Below are 13,463 nucleotides of genomic sequence, written 5' to 3' on the forward strand. Positions count from 1 at the left end.
AGTTGCAAAACGTTTGAAGCCATTTGCCCTACCTTATAAAAATGACTATTTATATAGGTGACAGTAATGTCAGGTGGACTTACATGTTTATAATCAGGGTTAACTAATGCCAGCAAAAATAGCATTGAGAAGTTGATATATCTCATACCCTAAGGATTATTAAAGGTATACAAATAATGTGCTAGGCCTAATCTAGTCTCCCAGGCCACACTCTTTCTGACATTGGAATTGGAAACAGAGTTGTCTGTGTTCCTATGAGAGGATGCATTACCAATAGTTTTCATCTTAACTAGGTGAAATAACTACTTAGCCATTCATAAACGCCCTATAAAGAAAACCAGGAAAATTCTACCTAATTAAAATTAATATGCTGAGTCCCCATTACTTTTACAATTTATTATAATGTGTAAATATGCATCCAGATGAAGGGACCTATTACCCAAGTAAATTTGCACTAAGATTCTTAAAACAGTTATTACACCACTGGGAAGTTCTTAATTGAGCTCTCAGAGAGTATACAAACAAGAAAAAAGCAGAAAGGCTGGAACAGACAGATTCTAGAAAGTATGCCAAGACAATCTTTAAAAAGCTTGTGTCTGTAAACTGCACTGAATCTCTTCTTTGGGAGTCCAATTTTATTTTATTTTGTATTTAACTTTATTTGCTTTATGAAATCAACATGGGTACCTATAAGCAGGTTAATTTTCTTCCTGATGAGTAAAAGCATGTCTACATTGAAAAAAAAAGACCGAATCTTCTAGATAATTTTCTTTTTTATAAACATTACACAAAACCTCAGAGATATGTTATGTTCCTCAAAGAAAGTACATAAAACACTTGGCAAGTTCTATGACCAAGGGAAGATGCCTAATGGGTGAACCAACATTATCCAAAACTTAAGAAGATAACTTAGTGTGGGTTTTATGTTTGTTCGCTGTAATTGACATATGCATAAGCATTTTTAAATCATATTACCTGGGCTGGAAACTCAATGTAGCAGGCACCATGAGGGATATTATAAGGTAACTGTATGGTTTCTGTCTTTAAAATGTCTTAAACCAGCTAGGGCGATAAAGCCATTATTTAGGAAACAGAAATTCAGTAGAATAAAATAAAATGAAATAGTGATAAACTAATACATACATAATTTCTAAGGTACCTAAAGGATAGTATGAGCTACAGATGACTAACTTTTTTTCTATATCTGTCCTTTATTTAAACACCCCCCATCCCCGCCAAAGACACATATACACACAGATATGGCAAATACACCAAAACTCTGTAACACCTAACAAAGGGCTGTGTTTACTCAATAAGTACATTTTCAAAATAACTTAATACTGTATCAAGAGAAAATTAATTCACAGAGAAGCACCTGTTCTATTCATATTGAATCTGGACATTCAATTCATGAAATCTAAGCCTCTTTGATCAGAAAGTTTACTCTTTTTTCATTGCTAAGGGTGTGCCATTTCTTAATTCTGTTATTCGTACTAGAAACAGAGTATGGAGGCTTTAAAAGAAGAGATTATTTTAAGTGTTTTTTGTACTTCTTAATGACTATTTCTCCTCTCATGAATAACCTTCAGTTGTTCTTTTTCTCACTAAGAAATTATTGAGGACATGCAGCAAGGTAATGGCTGATGAGTTTTGAGTTGGTAATGAACAAAGTCCTTTATATAACTTTTGAAGGGACTTTGTTGTGCAAGTCTATATTTAGCCCTTAGTTTCTCCATAGGGGAATATGTCACATTAAATACAAAGGGAATTTTTGTAGGTGATTAAATCATTTATTTCATCAAGCATGTTGTTATTTGATTCAATTATTCAAATCAGCTAACATTAAGCCCCTACTATCTGTCATGTAGGCACTGGAGATGTAAAGATTAATGAGACTTTACAGATAAAATGTTGAATGAAGTCTAAGTTAGTTACAGAGTTAAGGACAATAAAACTCTAGAGACATAATTGAGTTTTACATTTCACTGATAAATAAAGTCCACAGAATATAAATATGTGTCTAATTCTCACAAACAAGAGCAAGTTGACTGAGACTAACACAGGACTCTAAATCCCCAGGCCAATACTACACCAAAAAAAGAAACCCTAAAATAGCCCAAGCAACTGTGTGTGTGTGTGTGTGTGTGTGTGTGTGTGTACCTGAATCAGCAGGAAACCAAACATTACTGCTATAGACAATGCCCCAAATAACACTCTACCTCATTAACTGGCAAGAAAGACCAAATTAGAATATCGTGTTGATCCCACAAACTACAAAAAGTAAAATAAGTACATTATCTTTTTAAACAAAATGTAATGAAGAGGTAAGATTTGCTGAGCAGTAACATCTAAGTTTTACTGAGACGGCAATATAGAAAACCTCTGGGTTAAGAGCTCATAACACACATACACGTTCCTTCATGTAGGCTTTAAACAGTATTTTAAAAGCATCTTCCTTGAAGAATTTATTTTCTTACCAATGGTAATATTTAACCGATTCAAGCCATGATTACTTAGTATATGCGTACCTATACTATGTAACATACGCTACATATGTTATATATTCATTATATGAGACCATCAGATGACAGAGGCCAGAAAATCATTTGTAAATAATGGTTTAGGAAAAATATGACTAAACTTATATCTATGCTCCAGTAAATCTGTTTTCAACACATCTCTAAAATGACTGTGCATACTGAGAATAGCTATATTCTTATTTCTAATTTTTAAACTTGTTTTTAAAAATTAAAAGTAATATATAAACGCATGCGCTTTGTAAAAATAATTCCAAGTAATTTCTAAGCATAAGACAAACACATTTCTCATTTAAGATGATTCCCAGGACATGCCTTTATCTCATCCCTCTACAGAGACCCAATTAATAATAGTAAAAGAATAAAATATAAACTCAACCTTACAAAGTAACCTGATGCATGAATTTGTATTTGGGAGCAACCAGGAGATGAGACAGAGGGACATGTTTCTAGAAGACAGAAAATACTTTTGATATGAGTGAAGTGCCAGATAACATTGGTTCTATAGCCAGCAACCATGGCCCTTTCTTGTTAATAAAATCTTGTATGGCTGGCATCATATACTACTTCAGGGATAAAACCAGGATTTACCTAATTCAGTCACTAACAGTAGTTACCTTACTCCGATTTACCAAATATTCAGTTTCAAATCCTTTCTTGCAGCTAAGGCTGGCCACATGATGCAGTTCTGATAATAAAATGCTAGAGAAAGTAAGTTAGGGACCTGTAGTACAACTTTTGCCTTCACAATAAAAAGAAAGAAATACAGGAAGAAAGTCTTTTGCTGTCTCCCCAAACTTTGGATGCTGTTGTGTGAGTATATGAATGTGTGTAGTTGTTGCCATCAACTTGTGATCATGAGAAGAAGGCCAAGGAAAACAAAGTATTGTGGGCACAGTGCCTTGGCATCACTGAAGTGCTGAACAAATGCTGGCCTTGCCTACTCCCAAATTTTGTTTTGTAATATAATGACATTAATGTATTGGATAAACCAGTGCTATTCAGGTATTCTGTAGCCTGCAGTTAAATGTATGCTGGTGGTTACTGATGAACCTTGAAGGGAAAGTATAGGGAACATGGAATATATGTACAAAGAACGGGAGCCAAGGAGACAGCAGGTATCCTGGAAGAATACTAAACAGGCTCTTAGTTAAGAGACAATGGGACCACAGAAGACAGAACAGAAAGCGGGTGACTCATGCCGATGGTAGGTATGAGACATCCCTCCCTCCATGTTGCAGAATAGTCTATAGCCAACCATGTATCTGAGGATGGTGGGGGGGAAATGTCAGTGGTTCTTTCATAAAGCAATTGAATGAGAGGGAGAACTAGGACAGTCAAGAGAGATGTCAGTGGCCTAGAGTAAAGCCCTCCTCATTCTGGTATTTAGAGAAATATGAGGACACGCTCCCCGCCTATTTACCCTAAAGAAAAACTTTAAATTAACAAATTCTGCAACATTACCAGAGTTTTTTATCTTTAAATGTGATTGGACATCAATAGATTACCGAAAGAAAGCATTCAACACACAAGAGAAAGACCTAGAAAAAGAGACAAAACAATGATTCCAGAGTAAAGAGAAAGAGTTCAGAAAAAATAAATTCAAATAAAAATATAATAAGTATAAAGATAAAAAATAAAAACAAAACTAATTTTCTTTTCACTTTGTATAGCTTTAATGCAACATATTTTATACATATAATTCATTAAAGTGTAGAATTCAAATATCTTTAAGTAAATTTACCAAGTGATGAAACCATCACCACAAATCAGGTTTTAGAATATTTTTATCACCCAAATAAGATTCCTGTGCCCACTTACTGTTAATTCCCTTTTCCATCTTTTGCCTCAGGCAACCACTAATCTGTTATCTGTCTCTGCAGATTTGTATTTTCTGGATATTTTACATAAATGGAATCACACAGTATGTGGCTTCTCATGTCTTACTTCTCTCATTTAACATTCCACACAAGATTTGAAACCGACACTTAGCTTTGTTTGCCATAATAGGGCAATCATAAATTATAATTTTATGGCATTAGTACCTTAGTGACACAGGAATTTAATTTTGGAGTAGTATTCAAAATGCTTCTTTTAATTACCTTGTTTATATTATAGTAGCAGGTAAATTCCATGGTATGGTAATTTGCTTCAAAATTGACCAAAATAGATTTATTTTCCTACACAGACACACGCACATATTCAGGCACAAAAACATTCAGAGAAACACACAGACTCCACAATATTATTTAGCAGGTTTACAACATTACTCTTCAATCTCGACATGAACAACAGCATAATTGATGGTTTGGGTGACATTTCCTAAAATCCTCTCTATCTTCCCAGACTGGTTCACGTGTCCTTCTTTAGTATTCTGAGTTTGCATATATGTGACATTGTTCTTACCAGACTGTATTTAAAAAAAAAAAAACAACAACAACAACATTATTTTAAGATTGAGTATTGGCAGTTGGATACTTTTGTCAGAAGGAATTTGCTGATATAATAGAAAATGCTGCTAATAATTGTTTTTTCACACCATGAGACTTGTTTTAAGTTGTGGGAAGCCTTAATGGCTTTTAAAAGAAAATGATCAAACAAGTCATTCTTCTTTGTTGTTTTTATAGAGATTTGCCTGCTGACCAAAGGACGTCGTACTGCCAGTGTTCGAGCTGATACATATTGTCGTCTTTACTCACTTTCCGTGGACAATTTCAACGAGGTCCTGGAGGAATATCCAATGATGAGGAGAGCTTTTGAGACAGTTGCCATTGACCGACTAGATCGAATAGGTACTCTAGTTTTCTACCTTCTTTATATAAAATTTAATCTCATGGCATAATATAGGTTTGCAATTATAAGTCCAAAATGCAGTGGGGCGAGGTGACTCATGCCTGTAATCCCATCACTTTGGGAGGCCGAGGCAGGTGGATCATTTGACAGATAGTAGGGGCTTTATGTTAGCTGACTTGAATAATTGAATCAAATAGCATCATGCTTGATGAAATAAATGATTTAATCACCTACAAAAATTCCCTTTGTATTTAATGTGACATCCTGGCCAACATGGTGAAACCCTGTCTCTACTAAAAATACAAAAATTAGCCGGGTGTGGTGGCATGCACCTGTAATCCCAGCCACTCAGGAGGCTGAGGCAGGAGAATCGCTTGAGCCTGGGAGGTGGAGGTTGCCATGAACCAAGATGGTACCACTGCACTCCTGTCTGGGAGAGAGAGTGAAACCTTGTCTCAGAGAAAAAAAAAAAAAAAGTCCCACATGCCAGTTTTGCTTGTTAATTTGTGTAGAAATAGCAATTAGCTGTAGCTATATTTCTTGAGAGATCTGGGTCCCTATCTATCTCTTCTAAGTATTCTGGGTTTATTTATTAACGTCTATTTTTGCTAGCTAAACAAACTGATTTCCCGACTGATGCCAAAACAATTTGAATCTTCAGGTAAAAAGCAATGATAAAAATTCTAGATAGCATTGAAATAGAACTAAAAATATGATAAGATGAGTCTATATTACAAACTAAGTTTTATCACTTTTTTGTATTTTTGGATCAACTTTACATTTTATCTTTATATTAGGAATTGAAAATTTGCACATTTAAATTAATCTCAGCAGAGACATAGTAAAATGTTTGTAATATAGACTCAAGCAGAAAAAAAAAGCCTTGATAGTAATGCCCTACATAGATGCTTTACCTTGCGAACATCAACATATTTTAAAGTCTTTTCTGCTACCAAATAATAATATATAAACAACAATTAGGCCTTATTAGTTATGCTAGTTTGAAGATTTGCATAATTGCCATAGTAAAGTTAGCTTGGATTGGCTTGCTGTTAACATTCCTAGATATCCTGGAGCATTACGTTATAAGGTAGTATGCATTCATATTCCACACCTAAACCCTCTTTGCCACCCTCCCCTTTTCTGCTTTTTTTTGGTCAGCTCGACTCTGCTCAACCTTCCTCTCTCTGCTTAGATATCACCTCCCTCTAGAAAACTTCTCTGACCTCCCACTCCCTACTAAGCCCAGTTCCTTGGATGTGTTCGCCTGTGGCCTCTGAAGTTCCCCCATCACAGCACTGCTTTTATTACTGGCTCTAGAGATGCTAAGTTTGTCAATGTAGAGCTCATGTCTAATTCACCATTACATTCACAGTACCTAGTATACGATGAATATTTGTTGAAGAGAGGTAGGAAGGGAGGAAGGAATAAATGAACTCAAAAAAGATGGGGCTGGGATCACTTGTGATAAACAAGGAGGTACCTCAACTGCTTCATTCTTATTAAAGGTAAGGACTTCAGATTGACAAATTGTTATGCTGGCTTTTTTTCTGCACTTCACATTCACATCTTCCTTTCTCGCTATATTAGTAAGACAGCAGACTGCATACAGATCTGAAAATAGATTAGAAGAAGTAAAGGCAGTATTTGGACATCATCATTAGATATAACAAACATATTAGAGATTCATATTGAAATCTTAGAGATTTAACAAGACCTACTCATTCAGGGAGACAATACCCACAAAAGAAGTAGACACTCCTGAAAGCATCCTTACTTAATTGGAAAATAACTTCTCTCTTTGTAATGTGTGAGTGTTTATGTTAGAGACAGAGACTAATTTCTAAGCAATGAGTTTCTTCCTAAACCAGTTAGACATCCTTAGAGAAAACATTAAAATCAGGATATTTCACTAGATAATTTCTGTTAATCTGATACAGCTTCACTTTTACCTAACTTATTGCAGTTAATTTTTTTTTTTTTATTTTTTTGAGACAGAATCTTGCTCTGTTGCCCAGGCTGGAGTGCAGTCGTGTGATCTCGGCTCACTGCAGCCTCCGCCTCCCGGGTTCAAGCAATTCTCCTGCCTCAGCCTCCTGAGTAGCTGGGACTACAGGTGTGCACCGCCACACCCTGCTAATATTTTGTATTTTTAGTAGAGATGGGGTTTCACCATGTTGGCCAGTACAGTCTTGACCTCCTAACCTCATGATCCACCCGTCTCAGCCTCCCAAAGTGCTGAGATTACAGGCATGAGCCACCGTGCCCAGCATGCAGTTAATTTTTATAATAATATTTACATGAAATGGTTCGTAATCAATACAGGCAATGCAATTTCTAATAAGCACTAAGCAATTGAATTTTTGATCTTTATAAAATTGTAAGAGTGTATTAAAAGTTACATTATTTTTCCCAAGGTTAAAGATACTTAGATTAAGATATTTTGACTATTTACATAATCAGAAAGAAACATACTTCTCGGTTTTGTGGCCATTACATATAGATGTATGCTGCAGTTAGTTAAGCAAATATGCTAAATAAGCATTTATATTTATTACTCATGTAGGAGGTTTTGTTCTTTGGGAAATTACGACAGTCCGTAAGTAGGGAGAGGTAACTATTTTGGCAGTCATTTAAAATGATTGCATTCCCAGCAGTCAATGAAATTACAACATATATTTATTTTCAAAAATATATTTTGTTACTTTTAATGTGTTACTTTATTTAGCAATATCGCAGATTGATTCACTTTTCATTTACCATATTCACTTGGATATTAGCGTATCAACGATGCCATAGAAAAGTCACTACTTTCCCCTACTTTCACCAATCGACTATTGATTCTAATCATTATTATGCCAGAGACTGTCTAGTATTGCAAACCACTCAGAAGATGATGGCAGGAAAAGCTAAAATTTATTGAGGTCTTAGAGGGAGCTGAGAGCCTGCAATGCACTATGCCCTTGGTCCTCACAACAACCATTCAGAAGAGGAAAGATCATAAAGTCGGTCTCAATCTTGGCTGCATTTAAGAATTCCATGGGGAGGCTAGTCGTGGTGGCTCACGCCTGTAATCCCAGCACTTTGGGAGGCCAAGGTGGGAGGATCACAAGGTCATGATATCGAGACCATCCTGGCTAACACGGTGAAACCCCGTCTCTACTAAAAATACAAAAAATTAACCAGGCATGGTGGTGGGCACCTGTAGTCCCAGCTACTCAGGAGGCTGAGGCAGGAGAATGGCATGAACCCGGGAGGTGGACCTTGCAGTGAGCTGGGATCGCGCCACTGCAACTCCAGCCTGGGCATCAGAGAGAGACTCTGTCTCAAAAAAATAAATAAAATAAAAAAAAATAAATAATAAATTTTAAAAAAAGAATTTCCTGGGGAAATTTGCTTTTAAACTACTGAAATCCAGAGCCCATGTATGATTATTTAGATTTAATTGGTAGGGAACAAGTGGATGTTAGTATTTTTTAAAGCTCCAGAGATAAGAAAAATATCCAACTAGGACTGAGAATGACTGGTGTAGGACTCTGGGTCAAAAGCGAACCCTGATACAGTCCTCCTCAGATTTGCATTTGGGAATCACCTGGGGATCTTAGTAAAATGCAACATCTGATTCAGCAAGTGGGGTCAGGCCCAGGAGGCTGAGTTTCCGGCAAGCACACAGATGAGACAGAGGCAGTTGGTTCATTTTCCATGGCAAGGATGCGCAATCACTTTTTGGTGTGTATGGTCTTTCTCAGCCCTGTTACCCGCCAACCGTGTTTTCTTTGTTTTCTTGGGCACTGTTCTTACTCTTCTCATGTCCTGATCTCCTTTCAGGTAAAATGAGATTATGAACACACCTATCTGACAGGGTTGCGGGTTACATAAAATCATCCACCCAAGGTCTTTTGTAGAGTGCTTATCACATAGTACCTGCTCACATGTTCTCGCTTATGTCTCCATGGTCCTTTCTTGAAAAAGTAACTTTAAAATCAAATGTTGATTCCAAGCCCATCCTATTCCACAAGCCCTTTCTTCACCCATTCTTCAAGGTGGCCCTCGTGTTAAATATCTCCATTTCTTCTGTAAAGTGGCTGTCTGCCATATTACAGGCCGTTCAACTTGAGTAGAAGGTAAGAGTTCCCAGAGAAATACAGGAAGTGTGAAAGGTAGGAGCCACGTTGGTATTTGGTGCGTAAAGGTGAGTGACTGGCTTTTTAAGCCTCTCCTGCGAAGCACAGCTACGCTTCTGTTTGAGGGAGCCACTCTCACTTGGCGTTGTCATCAGTCATTGGTAGGCTTTCTAAGTGCCTATCTTTCTTTTGCTGACAGGAAAGAAAAATTCAATTCTTCTGCAAAAGTTCCAGAAGGATCTGAACACTGGTGTTTTCAACAATCAGGAGAACGAAATCCTCAAGCAGATTGTGAAACATGACAGGGAGATGGTGCAGGCAATCGCTCCCATCAATTATCCTCAAATGACGACCCTGAATTCCACATCGTCTACTACGACTCCGACCTCCCGCATGAGGACACAGTCTCCACCGGTGTACACAGCGACCAGCCTGTCTCACAGCAACCTGCACTCCCCCAGTCCCAGCACACAGACCCCCCAGCCATCAGCCATCCTCTCGCCCTGTTCCTACACCACCGCGGTCTGCAGCCCTCCTGTACAGAGCCCTCTGGCCGCTCGAACTTTCCACTACGCCTCCCCCACCGCCTCCCAGCTGTCACTCATGCAACAGCAGCCGCAGCAGCAGGTGCAGCAGTCCCAGCCGCCGCAGACTCAGCCACAGCAGCCGTCCCCGCAGCCACAGACACCTGGCAGCTCCACGCCGAAAAACGAAGTGCACAAGAGCACGCAGGCGCTTCACAACACCAACCTGACCCGGGAAGTCAGGCCCCTCTCCGCCTCGCAGCCCTCGCTGCCGCATGAGGTGTCCACTCTGATTTCCAGACCCCATCCCACTGTGGCCGAGTCCCTGGCCTCCATCCCTCAACCCGTGACGGCGGTCCCCGGAACGGGCCTTCAGGCAGGGGGCAGGAGCACTGTCCCGCAGCGCGTCACCCTCTTCCGACAGATGTCGTCGGGAGCCATCCCCCCCAACCGAGGAGTCCCTCCAGCACCCCCTCCACCAGCAGCTGCTCTTCCGAGAGAATCTTCCTCAGTCTTAAACACAGACCCAGACGCAGAAAAGCCACGATTTGCTTCAAATTTATGATCCCTGCTGATTGTCAAAGCAGAAAAAAATACTCTCATAAACTGAGACTATACTCAGATCTTATTTTATTCTATCTCCTGATAGATCCCTCTAGCCTACTATGAAGAGATATTTTAGACAGCTCTGGCCTACACGTGAAATGTAAAAATATATATACATATACTATAAAATATATATCTAAATTCCCAAGAGAGGGTCAAAAGACCTGTTTAGCATTCAGTGTTATATGTCTTCCTTTCTTTAAATCATTAAAGGATTTAAAATGTCCTTGTAAGATTATTTATTTCTAACCTACTTTTACTTAAGTCCTTTGATATGTATATTTCTCTATTTTATGAAGAGTTCTTGGATTCAATGGAAACAAAACTGATTTTAAAAAGGCAACTCAAATGACCTAGCAAATAGCACCAATCAAATCTTTCTTTCATTAGCTGTGTCTCTGCATCTAAATTGTTAATCATTAATGATGGAGAATTAAATAAGAAATCCCATTTTATAGATCTAAATTGTATTTTGGTGCTTTCAATTTCGAATTAGGTTAAAGAATGCACTACTTGCTTGGCCACCGTAGGAGACTAGCATTGCCACTGTTAAGAATATCACTAATCTCAGACATGTTCATTGATCTTTCAGAAAGCTGAGGGAAAATTAATATTTGTCTTCATGTGTTATCGGACTTTTACCAAGACTCGATCAATGTTAGTTGTAAATAACTTTTTCAACCCAAATAAAAATAGCTATTCTGTGTTGTATGAAGGTAAAAGTCATTGTTTAAGAATTTAGTTTTATTGCTTCACTTCAAAACTTAGAGTTTTAAATTTTACAAAACCTGATTGTGAGAATTATTCAATTGTAATGCAATGGCTTGAAACCTACAATATTATTTTAACCTGCAATGTTTTATGCAAAATTGTATGCTCGAATCTACAAATTGCTTGTATTACACCAGAAATCATTACTTTTCTTTCTTCTTGCCATAATCAAGCATCTGAATATAGTCCCTGCATGCTTCTGGGGAAAAAAAAAAATAGGTTCAAATCAGTCATTGTAGAGAAAGGCTTACAGTATTTCTCGTTTCTAGAAAAGCATAACAGTTCATTAATTGCCTATCTTATAATTCCTATAAGGCTGACTTGGATCTCTGACTTAAGTCTAGAAGTGAGGTTTTCACTTTTATTTAATATTATTGCTATTATTATTTAAATAATTATTTGTAAACCACAGCTTGATTTGGAGTTAACTGTTGTCTGTGTCTTCACTGTAGCTGGTAATTTACTATGGTGTTAATTTAAAGAAATAAATTCAATACAGCATCACGTCTGTTTGGGAACACACATTTTGCTCTATGTATATTGTAACTAAATGGTTAGTAAACTTTAAGGCATGTGGTGACTAACGTAGCCCTTACATAGGAGGTTTGTCATTTTTAATGTGTTGAAAATAGTCCAGACATGGTGACAGAAAGCAGGGGTAAAGTTGAATGTCTATGAGCGTTGTTTGTCTGTTTTCTTAACTCTTTACATGATCTGTGAGCACCCGCTTCTTCTCAAAGAACTCCCTTAGTAATCATTTGTGCCTAATGCATCCCACACATGTGGAGTATGACTGGAACACAATTGAAAGATTCCTAATAACCGGCTTTGGTAAATAACCCAAGTTAAGAGCATGACCTAAAGTGGAGGTCTTCAGTATCTCTGGCACTGGCAATACATTTAAGAACATACAGAGATCACACATTATGTGGGACAGGGCCTGCAGATAGACCTGAGGACAGAAAACAAAAACAAAAGCAAAAACTCTAAAGTGGATCCTTGCTGCCTGTTATGCCTTTTGTGGATATAATACCTACAATACCAAAATGAGTTGTTATGTTTAATTTCAAACAAATCCCAACTTGTGTGGAAGTAATTAACAATGCTAGTCGACGTCATGTAATCATCAATATGCTGCTGACATATGATGGCATGTCAGGAATACTGCTGTAAGAAAGGGATTGTTCAGTCTACCTAGAACCTATGGGAAAGCTGCAAGACCATTTACATATCAGTACTGAACTCCTTTATTTTATTAAAATATAAGAATTAACTTCAATTTATTAAGATTATGTATTGGTCCTTTAAATTATTAAAGGTTTACATTTGATAGGATTAATGGATTTGGTAGTGAAATATTTTTATATATATAAATTTTTGGTTTTTTATTTCGAGCACTATTGGGAAACATAAGCAAAATTGAAATGCATGGTCTTTCAGTGCAACCATACATCTTTTATTCACTTTGTAATAGAATGGACAAAAAAACTAAAGTTTATATGTTAAACTTATAAAATGGTACAGGGTAAATTATATACATATATGTATGAATGTATATATACTTAGATTAAGAAAAAAGTGACTCACATTCCTGTAATATAAGGGTCCATTGCTAGCTGAAAAGTGACCTCCTTTCTCTGTACATAGTGAAGCCCGTATGTATGGAGTTTTAATCTGTACAGAAAGAAATGTATTATTGATTGGTCTTTCTGCTGCTGGAAAGATAATAGAATAGCTGATTCTTACAACAACTGTATGATCAGGGATGAGTTAGAGTATTTCTTTTGTCTTTGCTCAAAGCCATACATATATAAATATATATAAAGATTATTAATAAATTCAACAAAAAATAAACTACAATCATGAATATTTTATTTTATCAATATATGCTAATCAAATGTTTTATTTTATTAATGAGTACAGATTTGCCTCTATTTTTACATCATAAAATTTCCAAGAGCTTATACTTGATAATCACATAAAATCAATTATATTCTATAATTCTGGAATGAGAGGACTTTAAATAGAACATGGATTTTTCAACCACTTCTTTGTTTTGCCTTTTCCATATAGTAAAATATGAGCTTATTTTCTTTTTTGCTCTGTGC

General features: G+C 36.9%; 1 protein-coding gene across 2 annotated transcripts in view; it reads left to right on the plus strand.

The window, feature by feature from the left end:
* HCN1 (hyperpolarization activated cyclic nucleotide gated potassium channel 1) overlaps nt 1-13,215 on the plus strand; it is a 402,880-nt gene extending 389,665 nt beyond the window's left edge. For both annotated transcript variants that reach the window (XM_055245493.1, XM_063619515.1), the window contains 2 exons: nt 5,165-5,329; nt 9,654-13,215. In XM_055245493.1, the coding sequence (XP_055101468.1) occupies nt 5,165-5,329; nt 9,654-10,543 (1,055 nt within the window). In that variant the 3' untranslated portion in view covers nt 10,544-13,215. The remainder of the gene's footprint in view (nt 1-5,164; nt 5,330-9,653) is intronic.
* The last annotated feature ends 248 nt before the right edge of the window (nt 13,216-13,463 follow it).

Source organism: Symphalangus syndactylus, chromosome 16, assembly GCF_028878055.3.
Source record: "Symphalangus syndactylus isolate Jambi chromosome 16, NHGRI_mSymSyn1-v2.1_pri, whole genome shotgun sequence".
Lineage (NCBI taxonomy): Eukaryota > Metazoa > Chordata > Mammalia > Primates > Hylobatidae > Symphalangus > Symphalangus syndactylus.